At 42.1% G+C, this 21,069-nt stretch overlaps 2 protein-coding genes across 7 annotated transcripts in view; one reads left to right on the top strand and one right to left on the bottom strand.

Annotated features, from left to right (window-relative positions):
- The window catches only part of LOC311253208 (lysine-specific demethylase 6A-like), a gene marked incomplete at its 5' end in the record, with an annotated part of 32,975 nt that extends 17,905 nt beyond the window's left edge, over positions 1-15,070 (bottom strand). For both annotated transcript variants that reach the window (XM_084347010.1, XM_084347011.1), the window contains 8 exons: positions 503-537; positions 1,530-1,584; positions 2,415-2,535; positions 4,109-4,167; positions 4,629-4,678; positions 4,994-5,102; positions 14,691-14,754; positions 14,892-15,070. In XM_084347010.1, the coding sequence (XP_084203136.1) occupies positions 503-537; positions 1,530-1,584; positions 2,415-2,535; positions 4,109-4,167; positions 4,629-4,678; positions 4,994-5,102; positions 14,691-14,754; positions 14,892-15,070 (672 nt within the window). The remainder of the gene's footprint in view (positions 1-502; positions 538-1,529; positions 1,585-2,414; positions 2,536-4,108; positions 4,168-4,628; positions 4,679-4,993; positions 5,103-14,690; positions 14,755-14,891) is intronic.
- LOC311253209 (FUN14 domain-containing protein 1) lies at positions 15,014-21,028 on the top strand. 5 transcript variants are annotated; one of them, XM_084347014.1, is made up of 5 exons: positions 15,014-15,096; positions 16,512-16,677; positions 16,829-16,904; positions 17,971-18,105; positions 18,886-21,028. In XM_084347014.1, exons 1-5 carry the CDS (start codon positions 15,069-15,071, stop codon positions 18,961-18,963), a joined length of 483 nt encoding a protein of 160 aa, XP_084203140.1. In that variant the 5' UTR covers positions 15,014-15,068; the 3' UTR covers positions 18,964-21,028. The 5 variants fall into 5 exon arrangements, with proteins under 5 accessions (XP_084203140.1, XP_084203141.1, XP_084203138.1 ...); XM_084347015.1 differs by having other exon boundaries at positions 16,509-16,677; positions 17,971-18,099; XM_084347012.1 differs by having other exon boundaries at positions 16,509-16,677.
- Positions 21,029-21,069: the final 41 nt, after the last annotated feature.

Genomic DNA, 21,069 nt, shown 5'->3' with positions numbered 1-21,069 from the left:
GCACACAACCTAAGCCTGAGACTTCCACTGCAGCGTTGTGTTCTGACACAGCACAAAAAAAAGAACGCATTAGTCGCGAAGCGCCGCTGCTCCCAGAGCTGGCGAGAGCTACTGTACTTCTCTACTGAATCCGACATAAAGAGAGAGAGAGAGAGACCACCAGCATACAAAAGAGGGGGAGACAGACTTTCTTGTTTCCGTGGCAACCCCGTCGATCGGCTGAGAGTAATCTCCTATCCCCTCCCGCATGCCACCCACTCGCGCACCCTGCTCCCTCCTCAAATTTGTCAGCACCTGGTTCAAAATAGACAAAAATAGGGCTATCCCCGGCATTCTGATGATCTCACAGTGGAAGCTGGGCTATGAGCTATCGCATTACCTTGGACGTTAAATGAACCTGCAGCACTTTTGTTCACAGTTACAAATGACAGAAGCCAAACAACTGTCTCGTGTCCTTGGGCGCTAATTGAAGCACAGGCTTAACAAAAGAGCAAGCACTTACCTGAATCTCATACAAATGAGCAATGTGGAACTGAACTGTAAAAGGAGAGAGAAGGAAACATGTTAAGTAAAGGTTATTTAGCATTTAAGAAAGGTTTTCCCACCCCCTCTGAGAGTTAGTCCTCCTTATAGTCTTTTCAAGTCTGTGAAAAGTACTGCTGCATTGCCAATAAATAGGTGTCAGAAGTCCATGGTTGCCTGTCTCCATTGAGTGTAACAGACCAGATAGGTAGCTGTGCTCCTGGCGGCACCTTCCTTTGTCTGGAGCGCTGCAGTGTCTGATCTAAGCTGCCTGAGTGACTCTCAGCAGATGGAGGGAGAGAGAGAGGAGGGAGAGAGAGACAGAGAGAGAGAGAGAGAGAGGGGAAGAAAGACGGGGGCTGCCCTTGCTGTGTGTGTGTGTGTGTGTGCGAGTGAGAACAGGAATGAGGGGGACACAATGAGGCAAAGGCAAACAGCGAGGCGGTTGGGCAAAAAATGGATATTGCTGTCGCCAAGGTAACAGGTACCGGGGCGGGAGAGATGAGATGGCAGCGGCATATCAAATAATGCCAGAGCTCTACCCAGACTGAACCCCGGCAGCTGAACATAATCCAACACTCTGTACCGCGGACGGCGAACACAATAAGATGCTCGAGTTCTCCTGCTGCTATTTTTAAGATGCAGGGGACTTTTTCCATTCCAGGATCAATTGTTGTGAGTGCTGCAGTCTAAGAATAGCTCGTTTGGATATTTTTACCATCAAAATCAATGCAAACCAATGTGTAATGCACATAAAACAAATACACAGACTAAAGCAAATCTATGAGATCATAATGTTACAATGCATATGTTTAATACAATTTGTAAAGGATGATTCCAAATTGCTTCACATTCATTTCTTTATTCGTTTATTTTATCTATTTAAAAAAATGTAAGCAGCAGCATACAATCCAGAAAGCTTGTATTTGATATATTAATTTAAGACAAGTCTTTTATTAAGGAGTGAATAACTAATTTAACATGTGAAATAAATGAAAGGTGCTTACTTTCAGCTTTGGACAAAGTGCAGGGGTTGGAGTCAATCAAAGCCAGCTGAAAATGCTGTGAGAGAGTATGGATAGAGGTCAGTAAAAGCACGCACAGAATAATCAGCCATACATAGTACTGTTGAGCTATCACTAGTTTCCAGGAACCATACAGTCGCTCTATGGTATCATCACAGTAGGGGCCCGATCCTTTTCTGTTCTGTTATTAAGGTCATCTTGATGCATGAAGCTGCTGTTCAAAATAACTCAACGCTTCCTGCAGGCACTTCATAACAAATGCATTATAAAGTATATGCCTTATTGTGAATCCATGTCGCACAATAGCAATCCTACCTAATTCTAAACTATTTTCTATTTGTACAATAAGCAGGACTCGAGGCCAATGGTGTCCTGACGGGGACGATAGAAAATGTGTTTGGAACAAACAGACATCCCTGAACGCCTCTGAGGAGAAAAAGGCATTTTTTATGTACATATTATTATCACCCAGTAAATGACAAACTGAAGCAAGTGATAACTACAATGGAGTGCGTCTTCCCATGCGGTTAGTAAAGATACTGTCACTGGCTGATTGACTGTCCTACGAAAAATACGCCACTTTATATTCTGAAATTATGCAGTAAACTCACTATCTACCAGAGACGTGCCTTATTTTTTCCCTGATTTTCGGGACGGTTGAAATTAGCTTTTTTGGGATAGTTCTGGGAAGACTGAAAAACGTTAGTCTAAAGCCCTGACAATAGCTGCTATTGGGTCAAGTGTTATTATTTTTGCTGGTCAGAGAAAATTAAATCAAACATCACAATTTCACAAATGTGGTATTAAGCAAAGTTTAATCCATGACTATGAAACTGGACTGTGTATTAAAGCTTGGGGAGGGTGTACCTTTAAGCTTGACTCATAGTCTGTGTTGACCTTGAACATGAGACCCAGGCGGAGGTGGATCTCCTTGGCCCGGGAGAACCCTGGGTCGATGTACAGCACCTCCTGGAATGCTTTGATCGCCCTGTGAGGGATAAATGGAGAGTATGGTGAGTAGAAGGAGGGAGGGCGGTATCAAAAATAGACCGAGGGACTATAAAACATAAAAAAGACATATGATAAGACAGACCTGTTGGACCAGGCTGTTTGTAATAAATCTGTCTGAACCCCAACTAGACTAAAACTTAAAATGAAACATTTTTTCATTTGCTCTGCACCAAAGGAACCAAACAACAGATGTAAACACCATCTCAGATGCAGCACATTCTGTTTATTGCTCATTCAAGTCACGCTGGGTGCTATATTGAACAGAATACTAAAGATGTTCCTTGCACAGTACCTGAGGAGGTACCCCATTTGTTTTTAATTTGTTTTGCTTCACAATCAATGGAAGCAGAAAACTGGCGAACACAAGCTTTATTCGCTTATACTTTTGTGGTGGCTTAATGTCGAGGTGCAGCACTTGCTATAAGAAACGTAACAGGCATGTGGGATGTCTTCAGCCCCTTCAAAATATCGGATTTGCCTCTTGAAAACAATTTGACTATAATTTGGCTGCAGCCATCGAGAACAATGGCTGCGTTTGCTGATGCTTGCGTCTTGGTGCTTTTCATCTATCCAGAGGTTTCAGCTGGCTGATTCATTTTGGTAATTCAGACAGAACTGAGTCCTCTCTGGTTGTGGCGTTACCATGGAAACAACATAGGACACAGCTTCCCTCGCAAGCATTTTTTTTTCCAGTTGGTTACAACAAACAGATAAACATACACAGACAAACTGAGCTGCGTAATCCTGGTCTCGCATTCACAGGAGCGATCTCTCTTAAATGAGCTTTTTCTCCATGTCCATTCAACAGCGCATTGTTCGCCTTGGTTAAAGCGTGTTCAGCTGCATTACAAACAGGATTGCTTCACCCTGAGCAATAAAACGCAGAACGAGTTCTTTGAAAAAAGTATAAAAATGACATGTTATGGTTTTACAAGAGTGTTTTTTGGGGGGTTTTACTGTGTGCCAGACTATTTCTTGGCAGGCAACCATCGGTGGCTCCAGGAAGTCACTGCTCCCGGCCAAGAAATTGTTAAGCACGAAACCCCGTAGCCCCCCGAGATAACAGCAAATTGTTGAGTTTTAACTTTTGTTTATGCACAGATTAAACGAAGATACTGCATAACGTATTAATCAGTGAGCTTTAAAGGTACCAGTGGGTATTTTGTTACAGAGCCAGGCTAGCTGTTTTCAATATTTATGCTAAGCTAAGCGGCAACTGGCTCCAGCTACATAATAACGGTGCAGACTAGAGAGTAGGGCTGTGCAATATGATCAAAATCTCATATCCAGATAAAGTGAATTCCATATCAGGATGATGACGTGCATCACGTTATTGTAGACCTTTGGGAATTAATCTAACTCGGCAAGAAAAATAAGAAACGTCAAACTGTTTATTTAACAGCATTTTAAAAAACTAAAGATTGCAGATTTCAGTGCAATAACGTGAAACTGAGTCACAATGCTTCTAAGAAGAGAAGACTTCCCCACTCTTAATTACACCTGACTCAATAGCTTGTACTGCAAATTTAATAAAGATGATTAGTACTCACCACTGAAAGGCATTATAGTGGAAGTAGACCATTCCCAGGCCATACAGAAAGGCAGCATTCTGGGCGGGTATGGAGAGAGGTGCAAGGTCATTAGGACACAAAATAAAAATAAAAATACTTGTCTTCCTTTACAAGTGCACTAAAATGACACAGACAGCTGTTACAACACAACAGAATAGACTGTTTTAACATGGACAAAAAAACTAACCCAGTTAACAACATACACTGTATGTGTCCTTATAAACAAAATCCCATACATATTTACATAACCTTGAGACTTTTGGGCACAGCTCAGTAATCAGAAAAACCACTAACTAGTTATCAGTCTCACCGCAAAGTATCAAATTCCCAGGAGAGAAGTTCAAAATTACGCTGACACGAAACCTGAAACCGCATCTCACACCACCATCTAACCCAACCGAGGCCATACACACTTCCTGTGCATTGGCGAGTGAATGTGTGGGAAAGAAAGCAAGAGTGTGTAGCCACGTGTGTGTGTGTGTGTGTTTGTGTGTCTCACCTTCCAGTAGTCTGACTGTAAACTGTAGTACCTCTGGTATGCCGATAATGCTGTAATTAAAAGGGAGAGGGAAGTGGAGAGTTAATCTGTGTCAACACAACACCGCTGAAGAGAACGTGAGCAGTCAGCATTTATGTCGGGCTGGAGTGGAGCCAAGTGCACGGCTGCACATACTCGTACTGTGTATTCACTGAAAACTAGCTACACTGGATCAAGGGTTAATCTTAGGGTGAGGATAATTATTTTATCAAGAGTTGCATGCTCAGAAATAAAGCTTAAGTCATTTGTCGAAACCCAACGAAAAAACAAAACTGGGACGACTGTACAAACCACTCGAGCGCAGCTTATGAGGAAAGGTTACTCACCTTTCGGGTAATCCTCCAAAAGGAGGTTGAAGTGGCCGAGCTGACAGAACAACTCTGGCTCCACTTTGCCCTCGGCCTTAAGGATGAGCGAATCGTAGCAGCGAACAGCCTGGGGAGAAGACAAAAACAAATTGGTGTAAAGCAAAGGAAGAAAACACAGGGATAGGGGGACAAGAGAAAGAAAATCATTGAGAGTAATGTCACACAGAACTTCTCAAAGTCACAGCACGGTTGACGTCAGCACCCCAACTCTGGCCAAGTCCACTCACATTCTTTTCAGTAGATAAATATCAGCCCCAGACTAACTCAACGGAATGAAGGTTGCTGGAGATAAGGACTTGTGCTTAAGGCTTCTTTTGGGGGACTTCCATTACAGATCTTCCTGCGCTGATAAAAAGAGATATAAAAGGAGCTGCTGCCTGTGAGCTGGATCCACACTGAAACATCCATGGAGTTAAATGGGCCATACCACTGTTTTTCTTAACTTGTTGCCAGTGTATGGCACATAATCATTTTTTTCCCAACACAAACCTATTTAACCATGTTTTCTGATCCTCCTGGTGCATTCAGCGAGCCTCGTAGAAGGTATGCAACAGCATACCACTACTGCCACAGTGAAAGTGCTAAGTTATAGCAACGTCATTAATCATTGTGGGGGAAATTTTTCCTGTGCATTTGGCTAATTCCATCTATTTAAAAGCAATAGGAAGCTACTGTGCATAAAGTGAGGGAGACTTTTACAAAGATAAAAAATACGCACAAGTCACAATGGTTGAATTTAATGTAGGGATGTCCAAGTCAAGTTTTTTGGCCCAGATCCCAACGATATCTGTCAATACCGAGCCCAATCCAATACAAATGCTTCTTTAACCACACAAATCGACCAAAGTCACGTTTAAATTTGGCATGCAATCAAGTTACTCACCTAACTTAACATTAATTAGCATCAGCGGATGTGACCCACCTGCAGGGTCATACTTAACTGGTGGCAATTAGCCCCAGCTACAAATGAGACGCTGCTAGCTGAATGTTTTGTAAACTGCTGTTTGCTAAGAAGAGGAGAGAAAGCGGAATCGTCACCATAGGAGCTCAGCATATACAAATAATTTGCCGACCCTGGTGACAGCACACTTTAATTTCACTGCAGCCAAATGCCTGCAGTGTAGAGCTCCAGTTGCCATTATGGAAAGCAGCAACACTAGCGACCTGAGGAGGATACACACTGTACAGTACAATAAAGACCAGATTTTGATGGGCTTTGTTTCAGCTGCCGACAATCTGATGAATGTTTTCTCACTAGTCCAAGTTGCAAAAAGAAATACATAATGCCCATGTCACTGTACACACCCAGGCAAACAAACCCTAGAATGACCTACTCTGGCACTTATGTTTCTCTGGTGCCACACTGAGATCCCATCAAAGACAGCCCAGCTGGTCCTCAGTGCTGAGAGCTGTTCTGCCATTCAAAGCCAAGGAGAGGCAGCTGCATGGGTGAGTGAAACCGAGAGATGACTTCCAAGTTCATACGGATCACATTTCATCTCTCATCTCTCAGTTTTTATTGAGATCATTTTTATTTTATTTGAAATATAAGCCCATTAATCACCTTTAACATCCAAAACACAGAGGACCAGCTATTTGCTCTTGGTGGGTAGCGCTACCACTGCCAAGAAACTCTTACATAATCAAATCCATTTATTTTGTTATCAGGAGACTGAGGAGTAAAACTTTTGCCAAGACAACGCACAGAAGAAACACACAGAACGACAGACATTGCAGATGTGCTGCAATGCTGCTGAAGCATGTGTACACTGTCCGCGGATCTCATGTAAAAACGTGTTCTTTACATCGTCTATGCTCTTCCTGTTCAGATGGGAAGATAAATAAACTCTACTCAGAAGCCAGAGCAGTTTTAAGACCACGAGTGTTCACTCTGAAATGCAAACATAACTGAGGTCATCTTCATTATCGCAGAGGATTTATTTAAGGTCATCACTTCGACACGTTTACTACAGTGACTTTGACTTATTAAAGAATGATGGGGAAGTGCGCATTTCATTACATACTACTGTGCCTGAGCAGCGACTGTGGTTGGCACTTCAGATTGATTTTGCCATGTGTGATAATAAAAAGCAGCAGATTACTGAGCCGCTCTTCACCTTCCTTAATGTCTTCTTTATTATCAACCATCTCCAGCAGCGTTGGAAACTTACAAAACACAAGCAGCCCAAGTTGACCAATCATAATTCTTTCAGCCCCCACATGTCATTACTGTAAGCACCACAGCCTTGACATGTAGTTACAGCTTTAAGGAGGCACACAACAGCTACAGCATGGGTAGAGGGGATTACAGTGTACAGGTCAAGATGTAACTGACATATCAGGGCATCAATGAAAGACTCAACTGTTTATGTGCATTTGAATCAGATCCTACAGCACTGTAACATTTCATAAACTGGTCATGTGAAACTTTTCTTGATGTGCAAAATACACAGCTCAATGAAGACAGAGGTCATGGTTGGTACAGATGTACTGGGGGAAGGCCAGGGCGAATGACTGACAGGACAGCTTACGAGAGTAATGGTGAGAGCCTGGCTGACGCAGGATTCTCAGTAGTCTTCAACCACAGCTTAATTGCTTCGTGACAACAATGTAATACTCAGTCAATGACTATGAGTATGTTACTGCACGTAGACACAAATGCATGTGGAAACAGTTCACCATTGAGACTTTCTGCTAAATAATAAACAAAATATTTCCTTTGGTTTTGTCTAACTGATCGCCTAATTGATAACCCAAGACATGATCCAATGACAGTATTTATGAAGAAAAGCCCAATCTGACATAGATAATATATATCACAGAAATACCGCACATATTGCAAGGTAATCAAAAGAATGAGTTATTTCTGTCTGACAACTGAAGGGTAGAAGAGGGGTGTGCTGACACAGCACTTCAGTCGGGAGTGACTGTGCCAGGTTCTCTCAGTTACAGTTAACTAAAGTGGTAATTTTGTGCGTCTCTTCCCAGAAATGAAAATTTTATTTGCCAAGATCGTCAACAGGGGATCTTAAACATCTCTGAGGAGAGTTCAGAAATTAATTCTAATATCAATATGTAATCAGCTTTTTTGAAACTAAAAGCAATATCATATTAAATCTTTGGAGACACCTGTCATAATACCCATCACCTTGACAGATTTTCCAAACCATCTCAGTGTACTTTACAGAGATGGGACTGATCCGATATCGGTATCAGGTTCCGATCCTGGCGCAATGGATTAATTGGATATCAGGATTATGTCACCCCCATGTACAAATCCAGATTCCAGTTTTTTATGAGCTGCACTGTAGGTCTGTCTCATCGCCGAGCGTTGAACAGGACTGATGAGAAGAATCTGAAATCCTTGACACTATTGAAGTAAACTCTGGGAATGATGGTGTCCAATACAATATACCATTACTAACGTTAAAATATCTTCATGCGAGAGTTACGTTTGTCCAAAAGCTAACCGTTAACTATTGTGATGTTCCACTGGGGGCTCCAGTGCCATCATATCCCTTGTGAGACACTTTGTAATCTAGCCTTTAACTGCAGTGTCTTTTTGGACACTTTAGAAAATGAATCCATAATGATAAATGCCAAGAGTCCAATGCTAATCCAACCCCTCAAAGTCTTTTGTGATCGCTTATTATGTATCTTAACCTTTTCCCACTGTTTTGACCCTGGATCACACCTCAAATAAAACAGAACCAGAGAGAGAAGCATAAAGCTTTCAGACTGTAGTGACCCAAACGAAGTACGTCACTAAACTGAAGTTTAGTTTCAGCCTCATGTAGGCTGTGTAACAACATAATAACAACAAAAGCAACAATATCTATATCAATAATAATGATCGAGAAAAGAAGAGCTCTGGTGTAGCTTCAAGTCGACAGATATCCAAATTGGAATCAGATCGGAACTGAGAAAAAGTGGATTGTGCATCTCAAATAACTTTGCATTATATTAACAACCATGGTGGGAAAAAACTCTGAGTACATCTGTATGCAGTTTTTCTCTTACCTACCTACCTTACCTAATGAACTACACTGGCTTGAAAGAAGTGCGTGGTCATAGTTCTTTTAGTTAAATTGAGAAATATGCGTATCCATTTGGACACAGACAAATGACACTTATCAACAATTACACTTCATGATTGTACAAACACTAAGAAATGGGCTAGAGAGGTAACATTACATAAGAATCTGAAAATGTCGGTCAGTGGAGATTATATTAGCATCTCGATTGTGGGACATTTTGCCACACTGTTTATACCACAATATATAAAAATAATGTAGTGTCTTATCTTTACGTGGCCTTTGAACAATTGTTAACCAAAACAACATGGCATGTATTAAGATTTATGTAAAGTGTGCCGCTTTACATACTCATTGTCTCTCAATTTAGAAAAAAACAAATCACCATTAGAGGCAAATGATGGGGAATAAAACCCCATGCACACGACAGCAAGCAGCTGTTTTCCAAAACATTGCCTGTCACCGACATGAGGCCACTATCAATGGTTGAAGATGATGGCTTCTGAGCAATGATCAACACCTTCCCCCCCAGTTACACTCTTCCATCAAGGACCCATTTTATCAAGCCAATGAAAAGAAAGCCACTGATGTATTGATGATTGTAGCCATTGAAGCCTATATCTTGGCATTTCATCAAAGATGATATGGGACATAGTGGAGGTAGCAGCCAGATTTGAAATTTCTCCAAATTACTGCCATTGTGCATTAGAAGTTTCCCAATTGTATGACTGCAACAAACATACTGGGGAAAGCGTAGGTGGTCCTCTGTATGCTGCACTGGCCATACCTTGCAACTCAATTCTGCATTGGAGCACCCGAGCATTGAAAAAGCTAACAGACAACAAATCATCAGCAACATCTCAGCACAGGATTGCTCTGGGCATAAGCACAAGGCTGAACAGCACATTCTATATGTCGATGATGAGCTGTCTGCTTACTGTGTTACACAGTGGAGTTACTGAAGTCCATCCAAATTTCAGCCTTCAGGTCAGCCCCAGTGCAGGCTCTCCAACTCACTGCTATGGAACAGCTGCAGCAGTGATGGAAGATGGAGACGTCTGCCTCAGACACAGAACCAAACACAGTGCTCCTCTCCACTGCCCTGGACCCAAGGTTCAAAAGACTTACGTCACTTAACACCTGCCCAATCCTGACAGTGCGAACACTGGCCCTTGGAGTCAAAAACAAGATGGATGAACAGCAACAAGCCAACTCCACCATTACTACAGCTGCAGAACCTACAACTCCTGTCTCTTCACTCAACTCTGGAACCAGCAGTGAAGAAGAGAATAGAGAGCGGGCAGCTGGAGATCTCAACAGCCCCGGATGAATGAAGTCCTTGCATACTTTGGAGAGAAGCCGCTTGCAAAGGAACAAAGTCCATTACACTGGTGGATGGCTACCAAGGATAACTATCATCACAACTTTGGTCAGGCTAGCTTAGTCCTACGTTTTGCATCCCTGGCAGCTCAACACCTTCTGAGCAGCTGCTCTCAGCAGCTGGCAGCATAGCTTTCGAGCAGATAGCTAGCGTTAGCCAGGAGCTTGTGGACATGCTCACATTACTGCATTGCAATACAAAGTTCCTGCTGTAAGAGAAAGGGTGTGTGTGTGTGTGTGTGTGTGTATGTGTGAGAGAGATGGTGAGTGTGTGACAAAGTGTTACTGCAGAGACAATCTGCTTCCATAGTCCATGGCCTGTTGTTGAAGCTATTTGATGTAACAAAGCCTGTTAACACTTAGTGTGTGATTTACATTTTAATTTTTTATATTTGGAATTCATTTAGGGCTGTGCCAAATACCATTGTTTGGGTCTATGCTGTTTTAATTCATTCTTTTGCCTCTTTTTCGGTGCAGCCGACACAAAGTCTCGTCCCTTTGAAAACTGATTTGGGTGTCTGTTATCATGAAACGGTAGAAGCTTCAAAGCATTTGGGTCAGCTCAGTTAAACAGCCCTTATCCATTCCAGCAACGAGAAAATGCCTGTTTTATTGTGCTCTTTTATGACAGCATATATCTTTCTCACATGTTATATAACCTACATTTATGTCTGTTAGTTGGGTTTACATTGTCAATTTGGGATTTAAAAAAATTAAAAACTGTTTGTTCGTTGCAGCCCTGTGGAATACACTGATTGTTTCAGACCTGGCTCTGCTGTCATAAGTCATATTGTGTTTATAGTAGATATCCTTCAATGCTGTGTGCATGCTTGTGAGTGAAACTGCATGTTAAATGGCTGTATATAACTGGTATTATTTCAATTATTCTTTATTAATCCCTGCGGGGAAAACTGTTCTCTGCAGATGAGGTATTTTAACTATTTAGGAGTTGAGATCAACCACAGCTCGGCCAGTGCCTTAGTCAAGGGCAATACAAGAGTGGTCCTAATACCTAACAAGCCTGTCTTTCGATTGGCCTCCCTGACTTTGAGGAAACCCAGGGAAAACATGCACATGGCACCACTCGGCCCATCATGATGACTACACCAAAAATTCCTAGAGTGTAATGCAGAAAAAACTACAATGGCACTCGGTAGAGTGTGTATCTCCACCTAGGCCCAACAGCCCCCTAAATACGGTTGTTTTTTCTCATCAAGATCTATACAGTATTCCCTGAGAAATTAACAAAAATGTTTAAAAATGCCCAGTCTCCCAAAATTTCCTGGATCCATCCCTTTAACCTGATCCCAACCAAAAGTCTATGGGGTCTATTCTGGGCTGAGACCCATCCTCCATCCAAGTTTCATGGAAATCTGTTCAGTAGTTTTTGTATAATCCTGCTGACAAACAAAACAACCACCAAACAAATGGGCATGGGTGAAAATAGATCCTCCTTGGTGGAGGTAAAAAAGTTCAAGGCTTAACTTCTGTCTAGTCATTCTATGTTTACGTCACTGCCACTTAGTTACTGGTGGTGATACAGTGACCTAGTTCTGTCACAAATGTTGAACCCACAGTTATCTGCATGTAGACAGAGCAACAGTGCAGCGGGGCGGCCATTGCAAAGCGCCAGACAGGGGAGTCACTCAAACTGATAAGCTATGAGCAGAAATTGAGTCACAAAACACATCAAATCTTTCTTCTTCTTCTTTTTTTTAAAAATTAAGAATACGACAAGATGAGACACTTCATGCGACACCAGTGTTTTTCAGTACTCTCAGCAGGCTCAAATACAAACACTGGAGTCAGACGTAGTTGAGGTCAATTGTTTCTGAGGGCACATTCTGGTTCATTTGCCCTTTTGTTTTTATAAGCCATTATCAGGTGACAGCCCAAGAAAACTATTAAGATTTAATGTGTCCAATGCAAGTAGGGAATCTTTCAGCAGATAGCCTTTATTGCAGTGTAGTAGTGAAGTCCATAGTTTGCTTTCTGTTTCTCAAGACACTGACAACTAATGTTTTTTTTTGCCTCGGGACGAGAAATAGAAAGCAAAAATGACATGCCAATATAGTTTACCTAAGCTATAGACCTAGCAATGAGCAATTTTCATAATGTCTCATGCTGTGCTCTGCATTATAACTATGCCATTTTCAATGACAGAGATGTGGCGTTCTCTTTCTGCAAACCGTGGTACTCAAAAGCATCATAGGATGATTTTCTCTTGGGTAGGAGATGCCCAATCCAGTATATCACATCTATGTATCACTATTTTACTCACTAGAGGTGTAGCCTTGGTATGATGTAATAATGACAGATAGAGACAGACACGTTTTGCCTATTCACTCGACATGATATCAGCCATGTTAGCTACCTGACGTATCTGAATTGTGTCGCCATCAGATTGCAATACCTTTATGTAAGTTACATGGACATGGCAAGTGGTCTTGTAAGAGTCCAACTGCAACAAGAAAGTCAAGCAATAGAAGCTGACTATGGCACAAGACAAGTCAAACGTTACTGCTACTATAACCTCCATTGTCATCTGCAACAAATCCATTGCACACAAGGCACAACACAACCTGTGTCTACACTAGAGTGGCATGCAAATGCTTTTATGAAAAGCCCATTATATGCACCACAGAGACCAAACCGATTTCACAGGGTACGTGACCGGCAGACCTTTTTTTTTTATGACAGTTGGACTGTTTCAACAGGCCAGGTGGGCATTTCTTAAGGTAGTGGTACCAAACAAAGCTTAAAAAACACTTCAAAACTTCAATAAATCAACAAATTGCGTTAATCTTTTGCATTAGAAAAAGCAGCGAGTTGATGGACATGCTCTGCTTTGAACGTAGGAACCGTACAGTTTGATTCAAGCCTAAAGCATTGACTGCATTGCACATTGTCTGTATTCCCTAACAAGTACAGTACCCAGGTGCTTTCTGCTGCTTCTGTGCAGCTAATGCTAGATGGGTAGTTACACTTCCTAGGTATCCCACACCACCTAGCGAGCAGATTCGTGGATGGCCCTTCGAACACGAGCTGTCAACAGCACCATCTTCCCCACATCATCCACGGTCCAAGATAGTTCCACAACAGAGGGGCTTTGCTCTTCTGCTAGCCCTGCAGTGTTCGGTACAGGTAGACTGGGCCTATTTAACACGTAGCTATCCAGTACGAGAGCACATGCAGAGGCAAACAAGGTGCCTGAAAACTGTAAACAAAGGACTCAGACACCACCTAGGTCTGCAAGAGGAACACATCTGTACAGAGAGCAAAGGCTAGAGAGGGAACTGAACATATACCTGAGCAACACACAAACGATTCGGAGCACTTTATTCATATCAAATTGGTTATATAGCGATCAGTGTCACTCCGCCATGTCCCGCCATCTTGGACAGGCAGCCAGCCATTAACGTTACTTGTAACGTTTGTCAACTCGTTCACACCGACTCCACACGAACAAAACGGCCAGAACACGTCTTTAAATGCGTTTCGTGGAGCAATGCAACGGCACCAGAACAACCTAACAGAGTGTGGTCAAGGCAGCACACCAATGCAAATGCTACGGGCACTAGCTAAGCTTACCAGATAACGTAAACGGGCAGGCTGTATTTGGTGCACCCTGAAGGCTACACCGTTAACGTTACTTCCAACAACGTAATAACACTTGTGGTCAGATGAGGCTACTCGTGTGTTTCGTGTTAGATGTGGCAGTCTTAAGCTTGCAGTAGAACAATCGCACAACTTCCCTCATTAAAGTGCAATGTTTCCAGCAATAAATGTGCTACAGAAAACCGTGACGACGTTGTGTTGTTGGTGGTGGTACAATTGCAAGTACACAGGGGTATGGTGTTTGGAATAACGTTAGCTTTCCAGCCAACACAGAAGGGCGTTTGCCTAACAAATATTAACATTGCGCCAACCTTAACAAGCTAGTTAAGAGAGCCATGGCTAGTTTGCTAACAGTTATCGTGGCTAGCGACACCGCGTAGCCGCAGGTGCAGGGTCGCTGTTCATCGGATGAGAGTAGCTAACTAGCAAGCTAGCTGACTGGCTAATAGAGGGGCTGCGGCTAGCTGGCCTTGGTCTCTTAAGCGACTGGGCCACTTGCATTCTGGCTGACTTGCTACTTTGAGAGCAAATTCACTGCCATGCATGGTTGTTAAGCGGTTGGAGTAAGTCCAGTGGATCAGGGTGCTGCTTGGTTGTGAAATACATCCAATTAGATTTGCTACCTTCATCAACAGGGCCTTCGTTCTGGCGCCATCTTCATGAAGCTTCTGAAATCCAAACAGTGAGCTGCAAGCAAGAAGACAACATAGGCGGCTCAGAATCACTTGCAGAGCGGCTCGGAAACATTTTCGACATGCAAGGAGAGAAAACAATTAAATTTCGAACTGTGCGTTTGTGTGAGTGCACGGGGCTACTGTTCCGACCTGTCGATCCCGACCAAACTGTCCCTCTCCTGGGCTGTCAGTGTCGGAAAGTCCTCCTCTGTTTCACTCGCTTTTCCCGCCGCCATTTTCTTTCCCTCATCACCACCAGAAGAAGCCGAGCCGAGACTCCGAGCAGCAGCGCAGGCAGCAACGGCGACCGACACACCGCACGATTGCATGGAAAATCGCGACACGGGGACAAACGGTTTGCTCCGCCGAATCAAAAAAGAAAAACTGAAGAAAACAAAATGATCAAAAACTTTTTTTCCAGGATGAAAAGATGCGATTCGATATAGTAAATCCTTTCGGGGGGACAGAAGCGCTCTCCGGGTAGCTCCTCAAACGTCACATTTTTCATCACAAAGTGATATTGTGCCGCTATTTGAATGCGAATAACTGAATACAATATCCAAGATGTGAGTATTTGACAATAAAATGCGTTTCGGCCGCGAAGATAAAGTTGTTATAATTGTGTCACCCAAGCGAACCCACGCGCCGCTCTAGCCACGCCCTCTCCCCCATCTTCCGCCAATGGGAGCGCCCGCATCCCACCATATGACTTCCCTGCTCTATCATTCTTTTATCTCAAATTTTCATATTCCCCCTGCAAAACACTCACATTTTATATCACGATTTTTCTGGAAGCACGTCCTGAAACATTTATTCTCTGAACGTGTCTGACGCCCATGTGCATTAAAAGTGAAAGAGCTTCGTTTCCCTTGCAATAACCTCCACATGGTAAAAGATAATCCCGTATTCAGTAATATGTATTGACACTTGGGTGCCAGTTGTTCCCCTTTACAGACTGGTTAAACCATGACTGCAATGCATCATTCGTCCCGAGCCTTTCCCATCACGCAACCCCTGTTTGCACTTTTCAAAGTCCAATCCCAGATTTGTGATATCTTCCTTCATACGAAGAAAAAGTTGCAGCATTTAAGTAATAACGCTGCTATGTTTCTGAGCCTAATCAAGCGAGATCAGGGCATTTTAACTGACGTGGCAGAGCATCATCATGTGGGCGTGGCTTAGCATTGTCAACATCCTGGTGACATAACCAGTTTCTCCAAAATGGCGACGGTGGACCATAGAGAAGGTTAGTGATTTTGTTTGTTAGAAAACGGCGCTATTACCTTCATTATTATAATTTTTTTAACATTTCCCCCCAACGATAAAGCCATAAGGGTGCGGCCTTGAACCCGGGGCTCATAAGAGTCTGAAAAGGAAGCCTACAGTGTGCGCTGTATTGAATTGGTAGCCATTTGACGCTAGCCTGCTAATATTAGCTTCCCAAGGCATTTGCATACAAATAAACAAGCAGCACTGAGAGCCCTTTGTTAGCTGAACTGCCCTCACAGTTAATGTATTTGAAGGGGCACTTTCACGTTTTGGGTTTTAACAGCCAAATATGATCCTGTCAACAGCTGAGTAGCTTGAACTATGATATAGGTGCATGAACGTGCTCATTACTGGTTGGGATGGGCAGGAGAGGTGCAGTAAGGTGGGATTTACTGTCATGCATGCGCACACACCCTTTGTTCTCCCTTAGTTTGAAGGGCTGGTGGTTTTATATTTAAAATATTTTAACTTTTAACTTATTTTGTCCTTGTCTCACAGCAGATCAGGACGACCCTGAGAGTGAAGATGAGGTGTACGAGGTCGTGGACCTGACAGAATATGCCCGGAGGCACCAGTGGTGGAGCAGGGTGTTCGGGAGCAACTCTGGCCCCATTGCTGAGAAGTATTCCGTGGCCACCCAGCTCATGATGGGAGGAGTGTCTGGATGGTAAGGCATGAGGATCTATCTGCTCATGGGTCACATCTGTAACCACAGAAGCTGAAATACTTTTGAAATAAGAACATCCCACCTACACGAGTGACTTGCGAAACATGACTGAGTGCACATGTGTAATATAACAGTCTCTCAACACACACAGGTGTGCCGGTTACCTCTTCCAAAGAGTCGGGAAGATAGCTGCTACTGCTGTTGGAGGAGGGTTCCTTCTTTTACAGGCAAGACTGCCATAACACTGTTTATATACCTTCATTACCTAGATATGTATCAGATTTACATTGTCTGTAAATGATTTGAAATGCATGCAGTGAAGTGAAGACGCAAGCTGCACAGCATGACGCTCAGCTGGTCTCCTCTCCACAGCAGAAAGGTTAGCATTGTGTGGAGATGGATGCAGGCCATCTGGAGGCTTATCGGGTGTTGCGATGCTATCAGTGTATTCATTACTCTTCTTGTAACAATTAGATCACACCAGAGACTTGACTTGATTCAAAGGCTGAAAACATAAAATAGCTGATCAGATGTGACTAATGACTGGTTCACGGTTAAGCTAAAAATGCGTCTTGAACCGATCGATGTTCTTTTATGTAGCCTTACATCTCTGCATTTCACAAGTCGAAGAAAGGAGGTTTTCTGCTCCCAGAGAGAAGTTATTGCCCTTTTTATTCACTCAGGGACCCAGAGTTCACATAGTCGGCCAGAGATGAGATTTTATGTTGCTTCATTCCCCAAATAGGTTGTTTTCATCAAGGCCAGAAATAAATCTTCCCATACCAAATGTTCCCTGAATACTTATTTGTATATTTTGAAATAAGCAGGTGCATCTAAACCTTGAAATTTTAGGTCTCAAAAAGTCATTAGTCACCAGTAATTACTCAAAGAACCCTATATTTTAGTTTTTAAGTTGGTATTAGGGGAATCACCTGCATCTTTTTGGTTTTTTTTTTAGTTTTTTGTTGTATTGCATAAGGGGAATTTGTTTAGCAGACAGGTCAAGATGGTCTCAATAAAACACAGATACCGCCTTAACCCGCCAGACAGTAATACAATAAATCTCAGAGAAAATCTGATAAGACCAGACAAGGAGTCAGTGGCCCAGCAGAGTGCAACAAAAGGTTACTTATTAGTGCAAACGAATGTCATGTCAGAGGGTGGTTTTGAACCGAATCTTCACAGTCGGAGGCTGGAGCAAAAACTAATGCACGTCCATAAAGCATCATTAAATATTTCCAAATAATCTCCGTAGAATCAGTTCTTTATATGACTCATTTCTTCCTTACACAGATTGCCAATCATAGCGGCTACGTGCAGGTGGACTGGAAGAAGGTGGAGAAGGATGTGAACAAAGCAAAGAAGCACCTGAAGAAGAAAGCGAACAAAGCAGCCCCTGAAATAAACACATTCATTGAGGAGGTAAAGGTACCTGTAACAAAGCTTGCTCTTTTTTTCACGCTCTTGCTTGTTTCTTATTATATATTAATTATTATTATAATTATTGAATATTTGCTTTAATTGTCTTTATAATGCCTTTCACACACATCATACCTGTGACATGTAATTAATCATAGCTAAATGCATGTGCTTGTCTTGTCCTGGTTTTGGTGGGGAGGTTCATATCTTTATTTGCAAACCAGCAGTGCCCTCTAGTGTACAGTTAGCAATACTACACCCACTAACTGTGACACAGCAGGCTGAAGAGAGATGGTAGATGATACCATCTTTAGGTGATGGTGTTGCACCTTTCAAGAGTAATGTTAGTTTTACTAATCTAGACTAGAGCTGCAACAATTAGTCAAGTCATCAACCAGCTGATAAAAGGACAATTAATTGCTAACTTTTGCTGGTTTCAGCTTCTTCAATGTGAGGATTTGCTGCTTTTCTTTGGCATTAATGATAGTAAATGAAGAGTCTTTGGGTTTTGGACTGTCTGTTGAACAAAAAAAGCCACACAAAGACATCACCTTCATATTTTTCAGAATTTTCAACATTTTGCAACTAAACGATTAATCATGAAAGTAATCAGTAGATTAATCGATAATGAAAATAATTGTAAATTGCATCCGTAATCCAGACTATACTCTCTTGTTTTTGCTCTTTCAAGCCACTTTAAAACAGTTAGCACTCTTCACTGGTTAATACAGTACACTTCTTTTAAGCTCTTATAAACTCATCTCTCTTTTCCCCCTCCTTCTCCTGCAGGCCTCAGATTTCATCAAAAGGAACATCGTGTTGTCCAGCGGGTTCGTTGGAGGCTTCTTCCTGGGTTTGGCCTCGTAAAGCTGCTGCACACGCTGAAGCCTCTCCTCTTACTGTGAATCACAACTCTACATAGGTCACTTTCCTCTCCATCGTTTACCTCACGGCTCCATGTGTGCATTGATTCACGCTTAAATGAACCGAACAAGGGGGGTTTATGTTGAACATTAAAGCATGATCTGTTGTGACGGTGGTATTAACTGTATAACTAACCCCCTTGGTTTAAACCAATCCTTGCTAATTATTTCCTTTTGAGAACACAAGAGTGTGTGTGTGTGTGTGTGTGTGTGTGTGTGTGTGTGTGTGTGTGTGTGTGTGTGTGTGTGTGTGTGTGTGTGTGTGTGTGTGTGTGAGAGAGTTTGGATCATACTGTGAAGACTTTTTTTTTTTTTGTGTGGGATCTTTGCCACACTGCTGAATATGTCAAGCTGCCACAAACGAGCACAGACTCCTCACTGCTTTTTCGACACAGATCTGAGCCTAGATCGTTCATCCCCTCATGTATTTGCCTGGCGGATGCTGATCTCAGATTGTTATATACGTTGGCATGTGTGGGGGGCCATTGTAAATATATAGCCAGCCCCTTTTCAGAGCTGTAAATACCCACACAAGAGTAAACATTATATAAACGACATGCAAGGCGGAGAGTGGGAAGTTAACACCCTCCTCCAGTCTGGTGCTTATGGAGGTATTTTTCTATGTAGCTGTGAAGTTTGGCGAGCTTATGTGCCATTTAAACACGTAAGCAATCCAGTTTTTAAAGTTGATCACGCTGGCTGAGGGTTTAAATAAAGTTATGTTCCCACTCTGAGCAGAAGTTATTGATATACAACACATATCATGAGCATAATTCACAACTTAATGTTACATGTGTGAATATTCTCCATGAAGAGTATTAAATATAGATGCTTTATTCCCATAATCCTCAGCTCCACAATGGCCTTTAACGACAGGACGAGCCTCTGCTGTACCCTAATTACCACCATCAACAAGCTAGAGACACCTAAAGACACAGCAGTCCTGTCATTAGGGAGCATAATGGAGCAGTGATTGTGACTCCTTACGCCCTCGCTATTGTCGTCGTGCATTTAGTGGTGTCAGCGTAGCAATAACACAACAGCGAGTCCACTTAAGTTGATCACAAGTGCTTTTTTTTTTTTTTTTTTTTGCCTTTTTCGCCTTTTTCTACCTGTGCAATAAACAGTCATGTCTTTTGTTTTTGAAAAGCTTCTTATGTCTACAACTGGTATTTTGTACACTCATGTTCCCTCCTTGTTTCTATTCAACATTATTTTGTTACCTCAGTTGTATGAATTTGGTTGGGTTGTCTGTTTTAAAATAAAGCTGCCAGATTTTGTTTTGAATAACAATAACATCTTAACGATGTGTTTTTTTTGGGGGGGGAAAGGACACCGCTTCAAGTTGATTAAAGGATAAATTCACCCAAACATATAAAATTCAGTCATTATCTTCTCCAAGTTTGGCAGTCCACAAAACATTTCTGGAACTTCAAGGCAAAACAGAGTTGCAGCATTCTCCTAATCAACTGAAGTAGACGGCGACTTGTTTCAAAGTGCAAAAACAACTAAAAAACAAAACAAAATGGCTCCATACAGCTCATCTACTTCAGTTTAAGAGAATGCTGCAACGCTATTTTTTGCTGTGAAGCTCCAGAAATGTTTTGTCTGCTTCGAAACTTCACCCGACTTTTCATCAGCATGGGGGTGAGTAGATCGTGACTAAATTTTCATTTTTGGGTGAATTTATCTTTTACGTCTTTACGTCAAGTCATGTAATTATACTTGGATATGCAGATGGAGATGAGGTTGCACCATCTGGCCATTTCAACGGCAACTGCATTTGATAACAACCATGTCAAATTTGATGGTGTAAAAAAGGGAGAGGAATTAATGCAGCGTGAGAACATTTAGTTAATTAATGTTTATTGGCAGAACATTTTACAGCTCTAATGAGTTCCTTTCATTTGGTAAGCAAAAATTCTCCTGTCTCTACCGATCTGTCGGCTTGTTCATCCAATTATGGAAAGATATTCATCAAATAAATATGAGTTTGTATTATTACTTTATTAATTAGTATATAATACATTTTTGAGTTTGAATTTCTTTT

Source organism: Pagrus pagrus (assembly GCF_965226575.1).
Source record: "Pagrus pagrus genome assembly, chromosome: 24".
NCBI lineage: Eukaryota > Metazoa > Chordata > Actinopteri > Spariformes > Sparidae > Pagrus > Pagrus pagrus.
Note: the sequence above shows the minus strand (reverse complement) of the source record. Positions and strands in the feature narration are given on the sequence as shown.

Coding starts and splice junctions, on each gene's coding strand:
- LOC311253209 (XM_084347012.1), top strand. CDS start 15,069: ATGGAAAATCGCGACACGGGGACAAACG. Junction 16,678..16,828: donor ATGGGAGGAGTGTCTGGATG/GTAAGGCATGAG, acceptor CAACACACACAG/GTGTGCCGGTTACCTCTTCC. Junction 16,905..17,970: donor GAGGGTTCCTTCTTTTACAG/GCAAGACTGCCA, acceptor TTCCTTACACAG/ATTGCCAATCATAGCGGCTA.